Source organism: Malaclemys terrapin, chromosome 8 (genome assembly GCF_027887155.1).
Source record: "Malaclemys terrapin pileata isolate rMalTer1 chromosome 8, rMalTer1.hap1, whole genome shotgun sequence".
Classification (NCBI taxonomy): domain Eukaryota; kingdom Metazoa; phylum Chordata; order Testudines; family Emydidae; genus Malaclemys; species Malaclemys terrapin.
Window position 1 is genome coordinate 57423316 of NC_071512.1, and position 18292 is coordinate 57441607.

The window sequence follows — 18292 nt, forward strand, 5'->3', positions numbered from 1 at the left end:
CTGAAATAAAATCCAGCTTTCAGAATCATATTTTGCTCTGACATATGATTCATACATGCAATTGGGCATGTCCTTGGTGCTGAGTTCTGTGACTGGATGTTGAATGATCAATCAGGCAGAATTTAGTACAGTGTTTCTCAAACTGGGGCCGCCGCTTGTGTAGGGAAAGCCCCTGGCGGGCCGGGCCGGTTTGTTTACCTGCCCCGTCTGCAGGTTCAGCTGATCACGGCTCCCACTGGCCGCAGTTCGCCGCTCCAGGCCAATGGGGGCTGCTGGAAGCAGCACAGGCCGAGGGACGTACTGGGTGCTGCTTCCAGCAGCTCCCATTGGCCTGGAGCCGCGAACCGCGGCCAGTGGGAGCCGCGATCGGCTGGACCTGCGGACGCAGCAGGTAAACAAACCGGCCCTGCCCACCAGGGGCCCCAGTTTGAGAACCACTGATTTAGTAACTTCCATTTTGACTTTGGACAGCACAGGATGAATGAGAAGCATCTTGTAGCATGGAAGCCTTTTAATAAAATATGTCTTATCATATTCATTGTACAGATGATGGAATGTAATGTTTAACATTGGTATTTGCCAAACCTAAAATAAGTGGATTTGCCACATTCCTTTTAAAAATATTATAAGTATATAAGTCCTTAGAACTGAGAGATGTATAACATTTAAAGCTACAGGCATAAACCTGCAATGAGCCCCATAAGTGTGGACCCCTATTCACCATGCAGAACCATGCTTATTTCGGTGAGGCTTCACGCAGGCCTGCAGCTCATTGCAGAGTCAGGGCCTTGTATAATAAATCATGTTGTTATGAATCTACTATTGTCATATGCTCTGCAGTTCCTGTACACCTACTATTGTGATATACAGTGTCGGCAGGGAGTCAATACAGAGACAGTGTTAGGAATAAATTAATAGGAACACAGCAATTCTGTTTGATTAAGGATTAAATACAAGTACACATGCTTTTGTTTAACATTGCAGTTTATTAGATTTAAGCACACACAGACATAATCACAGTTTATTAGATTTAAGCACACACAGACAATAGGTTTAGAACATTTTAGATATTTACCTAACATTTGGAATGGGATTAGATAATTAACAGCAGGTTCATAGTGGCCAGTTGCTTACCCACCGTGGAGAAAAGCTATTAAGAAAAACATTTTTTAACATGGCTTTAGAGGACTGTTTTAAAGTATATTTTATTAGCTAATTTTTTTATAATTATTTTTTATAAAACATATAGATTATAGTTAGCCTTACTAAATTATAACTTTTTAAATTTTGTAATAAACTTTTAATTTTAGAAGTGACTAGATTTAAGGTTTTTTTAATCCATTTTTTTTTTGTTTTAGTTGTTGACTTCTTTGCTGTTTTTTTTTAATTTTGATTCACAGAAACTGCCAAATAATTATGACCTTGCTTTTGGAAGCCTGTTTTTAAATTAATCCTTAACTATGTAGTGGTTTGTTTTATTACTTTATAGTCGGTGAGTGCACATAATATGATTGCAATTAGTTTGATCATATTCTGGGGTATACACAACCCTTAAATTCAGGACAACAGCTACGGTCCGGAAAAGAATACTGAGAATAACCCTCCAATGTTTTCTGGCCACGATGCTTCCTGGGGAGGTAACAGATACAAGTAAAAATGCTTTGAGGCAAGTTAGATAGTGAAATAACAGCTGCAAAGAGGTCAACTATTCAAATAATAATCCTATTCTTTTAATTTCAAACAATATATTTATTTACCAAGGAAAATATTGATCACCTCTTTGGAGTGACACTAGAAAACAATGTTTGAGCATAACTTCTAGCTGTAGGCCAACAGGGTAACACAATTTTCTTAGCTGTGTATGTTCATGACAGTATTGATGCTACTATACTGAGAGAAAAATAAACAAAAATGGAGCCTTTCCTATTTCATTAAGAACGGGGTACATGGAGTGGGAACTGATGTTAGCTAAAAGGTGTGGTGGGGATAGGGCGGGAAGTAAGCAATATTTTTTAAAAAAACTTCAAAACTTGAAGACTCAAACACTCGACTACAAAGAAAAATGACAATATTTTTAAAATACATTAAAAAGAAGAATGTAAATACCTGCAACATGTTGATCTGTGTTCTGGGAAACAGCCGAGGTAAACTCACCTTCACTCAGGTCAGCTAGTTTCTCTAGATCAGCAAGCTGTCTTTGAATTGAAATATGTTTCTCTAAAAGTTAAAGAGATTTTCGAATTAAACACTTCTACTTTCACATCCCATTTATTTTTCAGTTCATATGGTTCTTCTGTCAGCCACTTCAATTCTAGTGCTAGCTGAGAGGGAGCTTGTGCCAGCTGGAATAATATTTTGCATTCTTCATCTTTCAAACTTAAATCTGATGAAAGTGCTATAGACAGAATGCAATAATTTATCTGAATTCCTACATGTTCCAGATCTATTTATTTTTGTTTTTAAAGATATTCTAAAAGCTAAGCTGAAGTATTTCATACAATGTTTACATCTTATATTTGTGGATTCTTCGCTGATGCCGTTCCATAGATTGAGAGCACCATATTCACATCATGAAAAATGTGGTATGCAAATACAAAATTGTCCTATGAGCTGTTTGGCAAGACTAGCATATCACAGATATACCTTCCTATATTAGTACAATGTGCCATGGTTTATTAATACAACCATGGCACATTATACACCTCAAATCCCTCATCCATTTCTGGGCTGTTTTTTGGCAGGGTTGAGATTAACTCCCTCTAAAATTACTTTCAAATACTCACAACTTCTCTTGCTTTTACTAAATTTGGCACCATTCCTTACTGACAGATAACCAGTTTGGCTGTTGCCTTTACATACTGTATTGCGCGGCTCTGACACAGGAGACCCAGATTCAGAATAATACTTGACTTTATAGTGGTTTTCCACTTTTAAAACCTTTTAAAAACCTTAAACTTCACAGTATCTTATGAGGAAAGGAAACTGAAGTAAGTGTTGGAGCTGGGATTACAACCCAGAAATTTCTAGCTCCCAGTTCTGTGCTCAGATACAATGCCTTTCTCTAGTCACTGTCATGTATTTGAACCAAGAGAATGAAAAAGGTGGCACTTTCAATTACAATATGGATGAAGATCCCAGCTCTTTCAACAACATGATTTGCTTTATGCTCCTGTGTCAGTAAGCGCCTTAAAAGAGATTTCTAGACATGATACAGGGGAAAATGCCAGCTCAGATGAAAAACATCTGAAATCCAGGGGGTCAGGGGAAGTACAGCCTTTTCTGTGTATAAGTATATATTTGTGGCTGAAACAGAACCTGGAGCACAACCTGTACTAAGAATGATGTTTCACATCCTTTCCCCCTCCCCTACTACAAAGATTCCTGCAGTTTATTAGCGAACCTCTTGGAGAATCAGATGAGGCATCCAAAATAGTACTATCAGACTCCCTTATAGACTCTTGTTCTGTTCTTTCCTCTTTGTTTTTCATTTCTGCTTCAGACATATACACATCTAGTTTGTTGTTATCCATTTTTCCAGACACAACCACGCCATCTTAAAAAAAAAAAAATCAGAAACCAATCAGCTTGTTTATATAACATTTGAATGACGTGTTAATTATGGTTTCAGTTTCCCATTCTTTCCTGCTACATATCATGCAAAAAGGATTGCAATGACTTTGGAGAGAGGAGCTGTTTAATCACCATGTCAGAGAATAATTCAGGATACCTACATCTCATTCTTGAAAAACAGCCAGGAAAATGTATTACCTCCTACAGAAAAATCTACTCACCCACCCTAATCATGGAGAGTCTGATGTTAATGAAATATTTATATTTCACTTGCTTGTCAAAAATTAAGTTACTTGTCCTGGGCAAGTAGACTTTTACAAAACTGATATAGGTTATTAAACGAAAATTGGATAATCAAAAGCATTCCTTTGGATCGAGGACTGTCTACACTGCAAGTGAAGATGTGATCATAGCGTATGTAGGCATACCTGTGCTAGCATTAGTCTAAATAGTAAGGGTAATAGCAGCAGCAATGATATAGCAGGACGGGGTTCAGCATGGTCTAGCAACCAGAGTACAAGCACATTGGGGACTTGTGTCTGTACTCTGGTTGATAAGCTGTGCTGCTATGTCTACACTACTATTGTTACTCACATTAGCTATAATCAAATAAGCATAGGTGTGCCTACCCGTGCTACAGTCACATCTTTATCTGCAGTGCAGACATACCCTCAAACTAGATGGTTCTAATCTAGGCAAAAATGTTGTAACATGGTGACATAATTTCTCTCTCCTCCATTGCATTTTCTTTAAGACAGGAGCTACAAGATATTACAGAGATAGGAGCGACATCTGCTATAAATGAGGATTCCCCTTTAAACTGCTGTTTATTTTTCAAAACCATTTTTATAGTTGCTAGGATCCAAAAGAAGAAAACATTCCTTTGGAATTTAGGATCTGTGGCCAAAAGAATACAGGGAAGCATTTGGAGAAAATACAGATGATGAAGTAAATTTTACTTTCTGGCAGATGGCAGAGCCTAAGATGAGTGCACAGGAAATGAAAACAAAGACAGAAAACCCCCATCAGACCAGAAACACATAAAGCAGACAAAAATAAGGTATCCAAACTACAGGAATCTATTTTAAAATATAGCTAATAAAAGTTTAGAACACTGGATGTTTGGACAATTGATCAGCAAAAAAAGTAAATCACAATTTAGTATTAGTACTTATACTTTAAAATAACACATGTAGAGGAATACGGGGGTGGGAGGGAGACTGGAGATAGAGGCCAAGAAATGCATTTAGAGAGTTTGCTGGGAGAGGTTCAGGGTCCAAACTCTCCGGGCTACCTTAATAATGATAAATGATCGTGAGTGGTGGCTATAATAGGCCAGAGAAGGCTATGATCACATCTTCACTTGCAGTCTAGACATGGCCTTGGCCCTTCTCCGAGCCCCCACTGTCTGCTGCTGCCTGCCTGCCATTGCTTGCCGCATCCCTCCTCCTTGGCACCCTGGCCTGGCGTGGCCGGCGGCTCAGCCCAGCGCTTGGTGGGGCTGGGGGACAGTTCGACCATGTGTGGCTGGGGCTGGCCCAGCGGCTTGGCCCGGCGTGGCTAGGGTGGGCAGACTGTGGGGCTCCTGCAGTCACAGGGGAGGCTCTCAGGGCTCTTCCTGTTATGGGGGTGGGGTTGGGGCTCCAGTGTGCGTCGGGGGGCAGGGCCTCGAGCGGAAGGGGTACAGCCAACAGGCTAGACTCCCCAAAGTGAGGGTTCACCCGCCACCCATGTAAATGATAACTGTTTGCAAATGGTAGGAGCCAGTTATTCATGAAGAATTGGAATCTCTCTCAAAGTCCTATTACTTAGCAGCCAGCTTTTATAAGTGAAGAGTACACAGGCAAAGGGAAAGATTCTAGCTATTTGGGGATAAATTCTTGTATTGTTTATCAATTAAATAAACAGAGGGGGAATGGAGGAGAAATTCCGTCAAATTCAAATGAGATGTGACTAAATGTGTTACGTGTGCTAAAACTGATTTAGTCTTCATGTCTAACTTGCTAAAAACCAAAATAATTAGGAACTGGTACAACTGTGTAGTCAGTTTGTGCAGCAGTAGAAGCTGTATTTGAATGCTGGAACTGAACTGCAAAACTGAGAGTATGACTTGTTTGAGCTTTCAGGTTAAAAGCACAGATTACTGCACTCAAAAGCCTATACAATATGATACACCAAAATAAATGATTAAGAAAGGCTTAATTAGCTTAGAAGTGGAGCATTTAATTTGTTGTAAACTGTTAGGAACTGCATTCTCAGACAGAGTTAAGACAACTATCTGAACTGGTGCAACTTCCTATCCAGAGTGGGGACAAACTGGTTCAGACTGCATTGGATCTGCCAGAGTTGAGCAGAATACCCTGGGTCAGGTTTTCCAACACTTTGCACTGTCAGTAGTCATTTACAACAACGCAAAGCAAATATAAAGTACAGGTCTGTTCAGACTAACTTTTAGGCATGACCTCAAGAGGGTCACGGGGGTTTTCTGACCTGTTTGTTTTCCCTAAACCTGAGTTACTGCTGCTGCTCTTGCTGCCGCCAGCCCATGGGCTCAGCATGGTAGCAGCCGGTTGTGCCACTGCCAGTGGTTGCATGCTCTGCTCCTGCCATTTGCTGCCAGTTGCTGCATTGTGAGAGGTGCTGCAGCTCCTCAGTAGGCACACTCACAGTGAAGCAAAGTGGTGGTAGCAGGCTGGAGCAGGGCACGCAGCTGCCACTGTGCTGACCCCATGAGCATGAGGAGAGTCAACTAAACCCATCAGAGTCCAATTGTTTTCCCACCTGATCCGACACTTGCAGTTGGGTCCCATCCAGTTCGGGTCAAGTTGCATGGCTCTAGCATAAAGCATTAACTGAAAAATAGGATTTCACACTAACTTTGTGCATATGTAAATTGATTTAGAGAGGAAGTGAAGACAGATATAAATATATAAAGCAAATAGAAGAAACGGGAAGTTGACAGTAGTTAATATAAATCAGAAGCTAGGAATTGTAGAAAATTAAAAAGAAAAGCAAAGGGACACATGGAGAAATCTGGACAATAAGATGAGTTTTTGAGTATATTAGGAACAAAAAGAATCCTAAATTTCATACTGGAAGTGAGCTCCCAGGTGGGCTGCTCTTAATTGCACAGCATGAATGTGGAATGTGAGTTCTGCAGAGAGGTGCTTCTCCCACGTTGTGCCCCTGGGGCAGGGAGTTGATATTTTGTTTGCAAACAAAGACAGGGTGATTAATATAAGAAAGGGCTGATAATTAAATTAAAGATCTGGAAGTCATTAGATAAACCTGTAAAACAGGAACCCCACTGCAGGGGGTGGGAGTGGGGGTGTTGAAGAAATCCCCACCCCCTGAGTCTGTTGGGGACTCAGAAGAAATACAGCCAAGTCCTCTAATAAGACAAGTTTACATTCTTTAAAGAGGGCGATGTGAGGGACGTAGGTGAAAAGAAGGAGCCAAAACCCAGGGATGGGATAGCTAAGTTCCCACTCTACCTGTGGTACTTATGTGGCCACATCATCATAGTATCTGAGTGTCTCACATCACAGCCCCTTGGTGAGGTAGAGCAGTGCTTTTATCCCCATTGTACAGATGGGACACTGAGGCACGGAGAGACTAAAGGCCAGATTTTCAAAGGTATTTAGGCACCTAGAGGGATTTTCAAAGCACCTAGAAGGTTAGATGCTTTGTACTCCCACTAGATGCCTAGCTGCATCTTTGGGTGCCTAAAAACCTATGAAACCCTGTCCCTAAGGTGAAACAGGAAGTCTATGGGTGGGGGGAGTAGAACTCAGGGTTAGCTCCCTATCCACTGTACCAGCCTATCCCTGGGCAGCAGATTTAAAACAAATAAAAAGAAGTTCTTCTTCATACAGTGCACAGTCAACCTGTGGAACTCCTTGCCTGAGGAGCTTGTGAAGGCTAGAACTATAACAGGGTTTAAAAGAGAACTAGATAAATTCATGGAGGTTAAGTCCATTAATGGCTATTAGCCAGGATAGGTAAGGAATGGTGTCAGAGCGTGGAGATGGATGGCAGGAGAGAGATCACTTGATCATTACCTGTTAGGTTCACTCCCTCTGGGGCACCTGGCATTGGCCACTGTTGGTAGACAGGATACTGGGCTGGATGAACCTTTGGTCTGACCCAGTATGGCCATTCTTATGTTCTTATGCATGGACATGTGACTTGCCCATGTAACTCCAAAACTCCATCTTGGGGCTAAATTCTGGATAGGAGAGAGGAAGGGGTCTCCACCCACAAGAGAAAGTTTATTTAAGCCCCTGGGAGACCCCTTCATTTTGTCTTCAGATAGATCAAGACATATCCTTTGGGGGTGGAGAGGCTACCTAAAAGAAACTGGAACAAAGGACAGTAACCCCGGGGGTGTGAGTGATTGTTGAACCAGACTAGAAGGAGGCTAGTCTGTAAAAGAAGCTTACTGGAACATCTCTGAGGTTTCATCTGTAATCACTTTCTTACTGTATTAGGCATAGACTTGTGAGTTTTATTTTGTTTTGTTTGGTAATTTACTTTGTTCTGACTGTCATTACTTGGAACCACTTAAATCCTACTTTTTGTATTTAATGAAATCACTTTTTACTTATTAACCCAGAGTATGTATTAATTCTGGGGAGAGAGGGGGGGCAAGCAGTTGTGCATCTCTCTCTCTCAGTGTTACAGAGGGCGAACAATTTATGAGTTTATCCTGCATAAGCTTTATACAGGGTAAAACGGATTTATTTGGGGTTTGGACCCCATTGGGAGCTGGGCATCTGAGTGTTAGAGGAAAAAACACTTCTTAAGCTACTTTCAGTTAAGCCTGCAGTTTGTGAACGTGGTTCAAACCTGGGTTTGTGTTTGTAGCTGGTAAGCATGTCTGGCACAACCAGGCAGGGTTCTGGAGTCCCAAATTGGCAGAAAAAGCAGGGGCAGTAGTAGCCTTGGCACATCAGTTGGCAGCCCCAAGGGGGTTTCTGTGATCCGACCCATCACAGTATAATAATGCAGAAAGGGAAGAAATGTTGAATAAAAATTTCTGTTCTCTACTGGTGGGGGAGGGGGAAGGGAAACAGATGATCTAGTCAGATCAAATGTCATGACAACACTCTTGCCTTTCCACTAATATCTCAGGAGGATGTTAAACAGCAGCAACTAAAGTTAGACATTTTAAAATCATTAAATCCAGATACCTTGCATCCGAAAGTCTTAAAAGAGCTGACTGAGGAGCTTGCTGGATCATTAATTTGATATTCAATAGGTTCTGGAGCACTGGGGAAGTCTCAAAAGACTGGAAGAAAGCTAATGTTGTGCCAATATTTTAAAAGGGTAAATGGGATGACCCAGGTAATGATGGGCCCGTCAACCTGATCCCAGGCAAAATAATGGAGCGGCTGATAGAGGACATGATTACTCAAGAAATAAAAGAGGTTAATATAATTAATGCCTATCAACATAGGTAGGTTTATGGAAAATAGATCCTGTCAAAATAACTTGATATCATTTTTGATGAGATTACAAGTTTGGCCGATAAAGGTAGTAGTGTTGATATACTTACACTTCTGTAAAGCGTTTGACTAGGTACCACATGCCATTTTGATTAAAAAACTAGAACATAAAATTAACATGGCACATATTAAAAGGATTAAAAACTGGCTCACTGATGATCTAAAAATGTAACTGTTAATAGGAAGTCATCACTGAATGGGCAGTTTTCTTAGTGGAGTCCTGCAGGTATCAATTCTTGGCCTTACACTATATAACATTTTTATTAGTGACCTGGAAGAAAATATAAAATCATAATTGATAAAGTTTGCAGGTGACACATAAATTGGGGGAGTGGTAAATAATGGAGAGGCTAAGTCACTGATTCACAGTGGATCACTTGGGAAACTGGGTACAAGCAAACAATATATGTTTTAATATGGCTAAATGTAATTTATACATCTAGGAACAAAGAATGTAGGCCATGCTTACAAGATGGGGGATTATCCTAGGGAGAACTGACTCTGAAAAAGATTTTGGGGTCGTGGTGGATAATCACCTGAACATGAGCTCCTAGTATGATGCTGTGGCCAATGCAATGCAAGGATGCATAATACCGTGTCAAGTTCTGGTGCCCGCAAGAAGGATGTTGATAAATTGAAGAGGGTTCAGAGAGGAGCAATGAAAACAATTGAAGGATTAGAAAGTGCCTTTTAGTGAAAGAGTCAAGAAGCTCAACCTATTTAGCTTAGCAAAGAGAAGGGTAAGAGATGAATTGATTACAGTCTATTAGGACCTATATGGTGAACAAATATTTGGGCATGTCTACCCTGGCAAAGTTACAGTGCCGGCAGTTACAGCACTGCTCAGAGAGTGCTAAAGAGAAACTGCTGTTGTGTGTTCACACTGTCAGCTGCCTGCGCAATAGCGTGTGCACACGTGCGGCACTTGCAGCAGTATTTGGAGTGGTGCACTCTGGGCAGCTATCTCACAGAGCACCTCTTTCTCTTCTGCCGCTAAGACCTTTGGGAAGGCGGATGGGGTCACGGGGCATCCTGTGTCCTGTCCCAATGCCCTGTGATGCATTGCTTCGCATCCCAGAAATCCCTGTGCTTCCGTCCGCATTTGGCACCACCTTTCAACAGTTTGTGTACTGCGCGCCCTGCCTCTTTGGGCTGCAGGAACGGATCCCAAACCGTTGACCAGTATGCTGCTCGCTCTGACTAACATGTCACAAGTGGAAATGGAGTTATTCCTTAAACTACAAAGGCAAGAGGAGTGTGACATTGATCTCGCCATGCATAGTAGTTATGACATGAGATTGCTTGTGGCATTCATGGAAGTGCTGACCACAGCAGAACACCACTTTTGGGCTCAGGAAACAAGCACTGAGTGGTGGGATCACATCATCATGCATGTCTGGGATGATGAGCAGTGGCTGCAGAACTTTTGGATGAGGAAAGCCACATTCATGGGATTGTGTGATGAGCTTGCCCCAGCCCTGCAGCACAAGGACATGCGAATGAGAGCTGCCCTATTGTTGGAGAAGCGTGTGGCGATTGCACTGTGGAAGCTGGCTACTCCAGACTGCTACCAATTGGTCGCTAACCAGTTTGGTGTGGGAAAGTTGACCATTGGACTCGTGTTGACGGAAGTGTACTGGGCCATTAATCTCATCCTGCTCCAAAAGACCGTGACTCTGGGCAACTTGCATGACATTGTGGATGGCTTTGCACAAATGGGCTTCGCTAACTGTGGAGGGGCAATAGGTGGCAGGCATATTCCAATTCTGGCACCAGACGATCTAATCACTGAGTACATTAATCGCAAGGGGTATTTCTCAATGGTTCTCCGGGCGCTTGTGGATCACCGTGGGTGTTTCACAGACATTAACGCAGATTGGTCTGAAAAGGTGCATGACGCATATATCTTTCAGAACACTGGCCTGCTCAGGAAGTTGCAAGCAGAGACTTTCTTCCCGGACCAGAAGATCACTGTAGGGAAAGTCAAAATGCCCATTGTGATCCTGGGAGACCCCATCTACTCCTTAATGCCATGGCTTATGAAGCCATATATAGGGCAAGTTGACAGCAGCAAGGAGCGGTTCAACAACAGGCTGAGCAAGTGCAGAATGACTGTTGAGTGTGCTTTTGGCTGTTTAAAAGCCCGCTGGCGCTGCCTCTACGGGAAGCTGGACCTGGCCAATGACACTATTCCTATGCTTATAGCGGGTCCTCTACGCTCCATAATACTTGTGAAGAAAAGGATGAAAGCTTCACTCAGGGCTGGACCACAGAGGCACAGCGCCTGGAGGCTGAGTTTGAACAGCCAGAGACGAGGACTATTCGAGGGGCACAGTGCAGGGCCATAAGGATCAGGGATGCCTTGAGGCAGCAATCTGAATCTGAAAGCCACTAATATTTGTTGCTACGCTCGGGATTGCAGTGCTTGTAATGCTAGGACATGATTGGTGCACATGATGCAATAAGGGGGTTTAACATAATTGTATGTTGCTTTGCAGTGCTCTTTTTGCTTTCAATTAATAGAATAAAGATTGCTTTCAAACCAACACAATTCTTTTATTAAAAGACAACAACTGGAGGAAAGAGTCAAACAAACAAACAAACAAACTCATCAGCAGTTAGGGGTATGGGGGAAGAGAAGGTCTCAGGAGGAGGAGGGGTCCCGGGATGGCTAAAGATTTGTGTATGTTCAGGGATCATAGCCAACCTTCTCCTCTGGAGTACAATGCAGTGGGTACTGTACTTCAGCAAGGCCAAACTGCAGAGGGATGGGTGTTGAGTGCTGTGGGTAGTGGGAGTCCACAGTGCTGGACTGTGAGGGGGGAGGAGTGGAATGCCACAGGTATAGACTGGAGCCAGGAGGTTGATAAGAGTGTGTTGGCAGTGTCTGGGGGGCACATGGGAAAAAGTTTTGCGACAGCGGCTGCAGGGGAGGGCGGGTGCGGAGCTGCTCGGTTTGAAGAGCTAGTATCGCCTGGAGCGTGTCTGCTTGGCGCTCCATAACCTTTAAGAGCCGCTCCGTGACTTCATTCTGGAGTGCTGCGTTCTCCTTTCAGTCCCTCTTCTCGTTGTTCCACCACTCCTTCAATTCCTGTTTCTCAGCGATGGAGTGCATAACATCGCACAGAAAGTCCTCCTTAGTTCTTCTTGGCAGCTTTCTAATTCTGCGCAGCTGTCGATAACAAAGAGGGAAGCTGGGCTCCCAAGGTCATCTCTGTGAAGTTTAAATGCAACATTTTACAGAAGCAGTATGGTTTGCAACACAGACAACACTGATTCAGTGCTTTAAAACACAGCCAGTACTCACACACCTGTCACTAACTGGCTGATCCCAGGCAAGCACACATGAGCCACAAGACCCCCAAAATGGTGAGTAGCTGCAGGGGGAGGGTGAATCACTCTTCCCGGACCCTGCTGTACACTGGTCACATGGCTCTTGGGGAGAGTCAGCACGTAGGGGAGGCCTGATAATCATTCCTGTCCCCACACTTTCCACAGGATGTGATCATTATGGAAGATATCTTGCTGCTGAGGGTGAGCAGGAATCAAGGGTCTTCTCCAAGCCTGTGGCGTCCGCCCTGGCCCCTATGCGGCTCGCCTGTGTGCAGCAATGGTCGTGTTTCCCCCCTCCTCCCCCTCATGACGGCACAGTGGGGCAGGAAAGTTACCATTAATGGGGGAAGAAACAAAGCAGCTCTGCCGAAGAACCTGCGGCAGGGGATTGCCCAGTATCTCCACGAGAGTTTCCTTGAGATCTCTGAGGGAGAGTCCTGTGAAGTGAGGAAGTCAATCAATAGCCTGTTCCGCCTCTCAGACTAGGCATGCAGTGGGAGACAAGCCTGCTTTCTGCAACCCTCCTGCCCCCAACAACTCGCTTCAGTGATTCCCAAAATCACATCCACTTACCAGGATCCTCCTCTCCTGTTTGCACTTCGCCAATCTCTGACAGCTGTGACTGACTAGGCTCCTCCGGGGTAGAAAAGAGCTCCTGGCTGCATGCATCTCTAGCCTTTGAGTCATCCTCTGTGTCTGGGTCTCCCTCCCGCTCCACAGCCTCGTCCAAGATTTCCACCTCCTGGCTCAGTCCACTCTCGACTGGCACGTGAGCCAATGAAGTATCTACAGTGGTCTTTGCAGTGAACGTGGGGTTGCTGCTGAGTATCATGTCCAGCTCTTTGTAGAACCGATAGCTTGTGGGTGCGGCCCCGGAGTGGCGGTTTGCCTCCTGCGCCTTGTGGTAGGCGTTCCGCAGCTCCTTCACTTTGACCCTGCACTGTCATGGCTCTTGAAATCTGTCCGTAGGTATCATAATTCCTATGGCAGGAGTGCAGCTGGGAATGGACAGCCTCCTCTCCCCAAATGCTTATGAGGTCCAGCAACTCGGCATTGCTCCAAGAGGGGGATCGCCTGGTGCATGGAGCAAGCATGGCCACCTGAAAAGATGCGCTGAGATCACTGCACCCATCACCGAGCAAACAAGAAGGGGACTTTCAATTTCCAAAGGAATTTATTGGGTGGGGATGATGGTTGGTCACCTGAGGGCAGGGCAGTAGAGTTCAAACTGATGACCAGAGAGGTGAGAACAGGCATTGTGGGACACCTCCCAGAGGCCAATCGCAGTGCTGTTATTGCCACAGTGTCTACACTGGCACCACAGCACTGTAGCCACGGCGCAGAAAGCTGTACGCCTCTCGTTGGGGTGATTTTTTTAAAGCGCTACAACTGTGTAGTTACTGCGCACTATGTGGCTTGGCAGTGTGTACACTTCGGGAGTTACAGCGCAGAAAGCTGCTTTACTGCGCAGAAACTTGCCAATGTAGACAGGGCCTTTGATAATGGGCTCTTCAGTCTAGCAGAGAAAGGTATACTATGATCCAATGGCTGGAAGTTGAAGTTAGATAATTCAGATTGGACACAGGGTGTAAAATGTTAACAGTGAGGGCAATTAACCATTGGAACAATTTACAAAGGTCTTGGTGGATTTTCCATTACTGGAGATTTTTAAATGACGATTGCATGATTTTCTAAGAGATATGCTCTAGGAATTTTAGGGAAGTCCAATGGCCTGTGTTGTACTGGAGGTCAGACTAGATGATCACACTGTTGGCCTTGGAACCGATGATTCAGGGCAATAGAAAGTTTGGCTTCTTGTCACACATGTTCCAACCAACTACCACCAGCAACTGGAAAGGTTACTGCATGTAACAGATGTAAGGTAAACTGGTGTTGTAAACTCAAGGTGTTCCAGTTAGTTTCAATGCCTTTTTGATCAGTGTATAAAGACGAAGACCTCAAATACACTGATGGATGTTACTTCCCCACAAAGGACAGGGCTATTCTGAATGGCAGGGTCCACTCAAACCTGTTCTCCAGAGCTTTATACTGTGTAGAACAGCAAAATCATCCCTGTCTGTTGGGAATATTCTGACACAGTATTCACAGGGGCACTTTAGGGAGGGCAGGAGGTAAGTCTCCTGCCCCGCCCCTGAGTTTTGTACAGGTCTGCTCACAGTGCACATCCTAGCCCCAGGTGGAGCTCTTAACTGCAGCACAGCCTGAATGTGGAATGTGAATTCTGCAGAGGAGAGGTGCTGCTCCCAGTTTGTTCCCCTGGGGCAGGGAGTCAGTATTTTGTTTATAAACAGAGGCAAGGTGATTAAGATAAGAAAGGGCTAGTAATTAAATTAAGGATCTGGAAGTCATTAGATGAGCCTGTAAAACAGGATGGGGGGGGGGAGGGGGAAGGAGAAGGGTGTTGAAGAGAGAACACAGGAGACTGAGAAGAAATACAGCCAAGTCCTCTGAGCCAAGGTTACATTCAGAAAAGATGGAGATGTGAGGGGGATAAGTGAAAAGAAGAGGCCAAAACCAAGGGAAGAGATAGCACTGCTATGGAGAAGTTCCCACCCTACTTGTGGTAATTATGTGGCCCCATCACCATAGGATCTGAGCATCTCACCATGTCTAACCTATTTCTCCTCACACACCCTCTGTGAGGTAGAGCAGTGCTGTTATCCCCATTGTACAGATGGGGCACTGAGGCACCAAGAGATTAAGGGCCAGATTTTCAAAGGTATTTAGGCACCTAGTGGTATTTTCAAAAGTGTTTAGAAGGTTAGGTGCTTTGTAAAAAAGCAGTGTTGCCAACTCTCATTATTTTGTCCTTGTTTTCCTTAAAACCTCAGCTCCTGGAGTCAAGTGGATATGTGATGATTTCAGCTTTCATTCATAAAGAAAAAGTAAGTTTCTAGCCCTCATGGCTGTGGAGGAAGCTTCAAAATGTGACCCAGTGCACCCTCAAGGGTCAAAAAGCTAAAGACTAACAAAAAGAACACCAAATCTATTCTTTTTTACATAATCTCATTATTTTTAAGCCAATCTCATGATTTTTGGTGAACCTGACTCATGATTTTTGAACATTAGAGTTTGGCAATACTGTGAAAGAGACTTGAAACTGTCAGTTTCACTCCTGTTTAAAGTAAGTTTCTAGTCTATTATTTGTAGTATGGTAACACCTCTAGAGCCCCGGGGCAGTTGAAGGATAAACTCACAGAGCCTTGCCTTAGTAGGATGTTTCCAAAAGTTAAATGACCTATTCCAAGCTTGGTGAACTGCAAAAAGTAAGAAGTGTAAATGACAGAAAGGAATCGAGATTTTTCTACAACTATTTCAACTGTTGTATTCAAGAGTTAGTAAAAAAAGTAAGAATATTAATTGAACATTAATATTTTAAACCTAACCAGTGTCCCTTAAGTGACTTGACACAAGATGTCAGAACATGTTACTACTACAGCTGAATGGATCTAATATGTATTTACTTTTCCTTCTTTACATAGGAATTAGATACAATACTCCTGCCAGCTAATTTCTAAGTTATTATCTGCAAAACACCTAGAATTTTCAGGTGCCTAACTCACCCCTGGAATCGTGGTTAAAGTCCCCGCCTAATCTGAAATGATGCCCCTGGACGGAACATCACACCCCTGGGATTGTGAGCAGGAGGCAGCTCCATCAATGGCCTCCATTGCTGTCCCAGAGTCAGGAGAGAACTGGCGGTGTAGGAATAACACAGCCTATCCACCTACCAGGGGCAAGTGAGGCGTTGCGTTTCCCTATCGCCATCCACTCAAGGCGTTTCACAATCGAGCCGGCCCCGCTAGCAGGTGGCAGTATCCTCCCGGCAGCCGAGGGAGGCAGCAGGACCCAGGAGTCCTGACTCCCATCCCCGGGCTTGGTTAGGATGCTGCTGCTACGGCACACACCGCTCCCAGCCCCCCGCAGCGGGTGAGCAGGGCCCGGACCCCACCCGATCCTCTCAGCTCAGCCCCTACGGCCCGGGGGCGTGTCTTTCTTCCACAGGTCTGTCCCCAGATCGCAGGCTGCCCCCACCACGCACCCACCCGCAGCCGCTCCCTTACTGATCTCTCCGGCCTCCTCCTCCTCCGGCTCCCCCTCTTCGGGGGGCAGCCGGGCCAGCGCTGCCACTACAGCCTCCTCAGCCGCCATCTTCCCCACACACAGCACGGAACCACGGCCTGGGGAGCGGAGCGGGAGTCCAAGCCGCAAACGCCTCTCCTGACGGGGGGGGAGAGAGAGGGCGCTGTTCGCGGCTCGCTTCCTCTCACTGGGCAGACGGCCGCGCCGTCTCGCCGCAAGGGGGCGCGATACAGTCGTTCGGGCCCCGCCAATAAAACTACGCTTCCCGAGATGCATATCTGCAAAAAACTACACTACCCAGAATACACCGGGATCGCAGCGCCCAACCGCCCTCCCCTGGCAGGGACTGTGACGTTAAAATGTATTCAGCGGCCAACAGGCGCAATGAGAAAACTACACTACCCAGAATGCCAGTGGGATGAGGTCTCCGTTGGGCCTTGGCTAGACGGCGCCACAGTGAGTAGAGCTCCGGGCTGTGTTTGCGGGGGTGTCTGTGTTCCCCAGTCTCTGCCTTGGGCTGGCTGGGGCCTAGGAGCGGGGGCTGGGAGAGCGGTTCGCTCACTTACTCGGGGGGCGAGTGGCTGGCTGCCCCTTTTCGGGGATGGGGTGTGTGGTTCTCTGGGGCTGGATGGGGCATTTCCTGGGGGTGGCATGGAGGCTGCCCGCGGGGTCTGTGAGGTATCATGCCCCCGCTGCTGCTGTAAACATAGGGGAGGGGTGGTGTGGTGTGGTGCTGGGGAGCAGCTGGAGCTGCTGGGGGGCTGGAGGGGGAAGTCACCGACCTGTTCTTAGGGCTGGAGTTCTCTCTGCTTCACCTTCTTTGGCGTGGGCGCCACGATCGTGGGTGCACTAGGAACAAGGGTACTGACCTGCGAGGTGCAAAGGGGCTTAGGTAAATTCGCTGTCTGCCCTCACAAGCGATTAGTGACCCTACGGAATAGCTCTTGGATAGCAGGTGCTGACGGACCTGACCCACCCATTCCAGGTGGCGTTTCTTCTAAGGCCAGTCTCCATTGCCCATTTGTTCACTTTTAAAACAAGCAGCTTTGTGCTTTATCCCGTGCTGAACTTCATGCCTGAGAGGAGCTGCCTGTAAACATCCATATGCTCCTTAAACCCTCCTTAAAACTTCTTTGCCGTGATGCCTACAAAAAGCGCAAACAAGCAAAACTTGACCAATATTGTCTCATTATTTACTTGTACTCTCCCATCTGTCTCTCTATATCAATCTGTTGTCTCTTGCTTAGATTGTATGCTATTTGGGACAGGGTCCACCTTTTGTTCTGTTTTTGTCCCTACCACAATGGGCACTGGTCCATGACTAGGGCTCCTAGACACTATGGTGATAATAATATTAAGTCTGACAGGCTGGTTCTTGCCCACATGCTTGCCGTCTAACTGTGCACCATATGTGGGGCTGAGAAGGAATTTCCCCCCAGGTCAGATTAGCAGTGACCGTGGGGTGGGGGTTGCCTTCTTCTGTAGCATGGGGGTCTAGGTTGCTTGCCAGGATTGTCTAGAATCATTTCCCTGTCATCACAGGGGCCTTGGGCGTTGGTGTACCTTGGTCCTCCAGTTCTTTGCCTTTGTGGCACACAGGGGCTTGGTCTGCTGAGGATTGTAATACTTTAGTGTAATTTGGGTTGCTGGGTGGTGTTAGTGGCCTGTGATATCCAGGTGAGACTAGATGATCTAGTGATCCCTTCTGGCCTTAAATTCTATGATTCTGTGATATGACATTATTGGGCTTACTCATCTCACACAAGGATGATCAACAT

The 18292-nt window shown here is 45.2% G+C and overlaps 2 protein-coding genes across 4 annotated transcripts in view; one reads left to right on the forward strand and one right to left on the reverse strand.

Annotated features, from left to right (window-relative positions):
• The window catches only part of TRMT1L (tRNA methyltransferase 1 like), a 54690-nt gene extending 38012 nt beyond the window's left edge, over positions 1 to 16678 (reverse strand). Inside the window, exons 1-3 of one of the 2 annotated variants that reach the window (XM_054036699.1) lie at positions 16496 to 16678; positions 3401 to 3553; positions 2155 to 2217 (exon numbers count right to left, since the gene is read on the reverse strand). In XM_054036699.1, the coding sequence (XP_053892674.1) occupies positions 2155 to 2217; positions 3401 to 3553; positions 16496 to 16583 (304 nt within the window). In that variant the 5' untranslated portion in view covers positions 16584 to 16678. Of the gene's footprint in view, positions 1 to 2106; positions 2218 to 3400; positions 3554 to 16495 lie in introns of both variants that reach the window. The other variant, XM_054036698.1, reaches the window with a different exon arrangement.
• Positions 16679 to 16898: 220 nt separating this feature from the next.
• The window catches only part of SWT1 (SWT1 RNA endoribonuclease homolog), an 84416-nt gene continuing 83022 nt past the window's right edge, over positions 16899 to 18292 (forward strand). For both annotated transcript variants that reach the window (XM_054036878.1, XM_054036879.1), the window contains exon 1: positions 16899 to 16970. In XM_054036878.1, coding sequence (XP_053892853.1) covers positions 16899 to 16970 — 72 coding nt within the window. The remainder of the gene's footprint in view (positions 16971 to 18292) is intronic.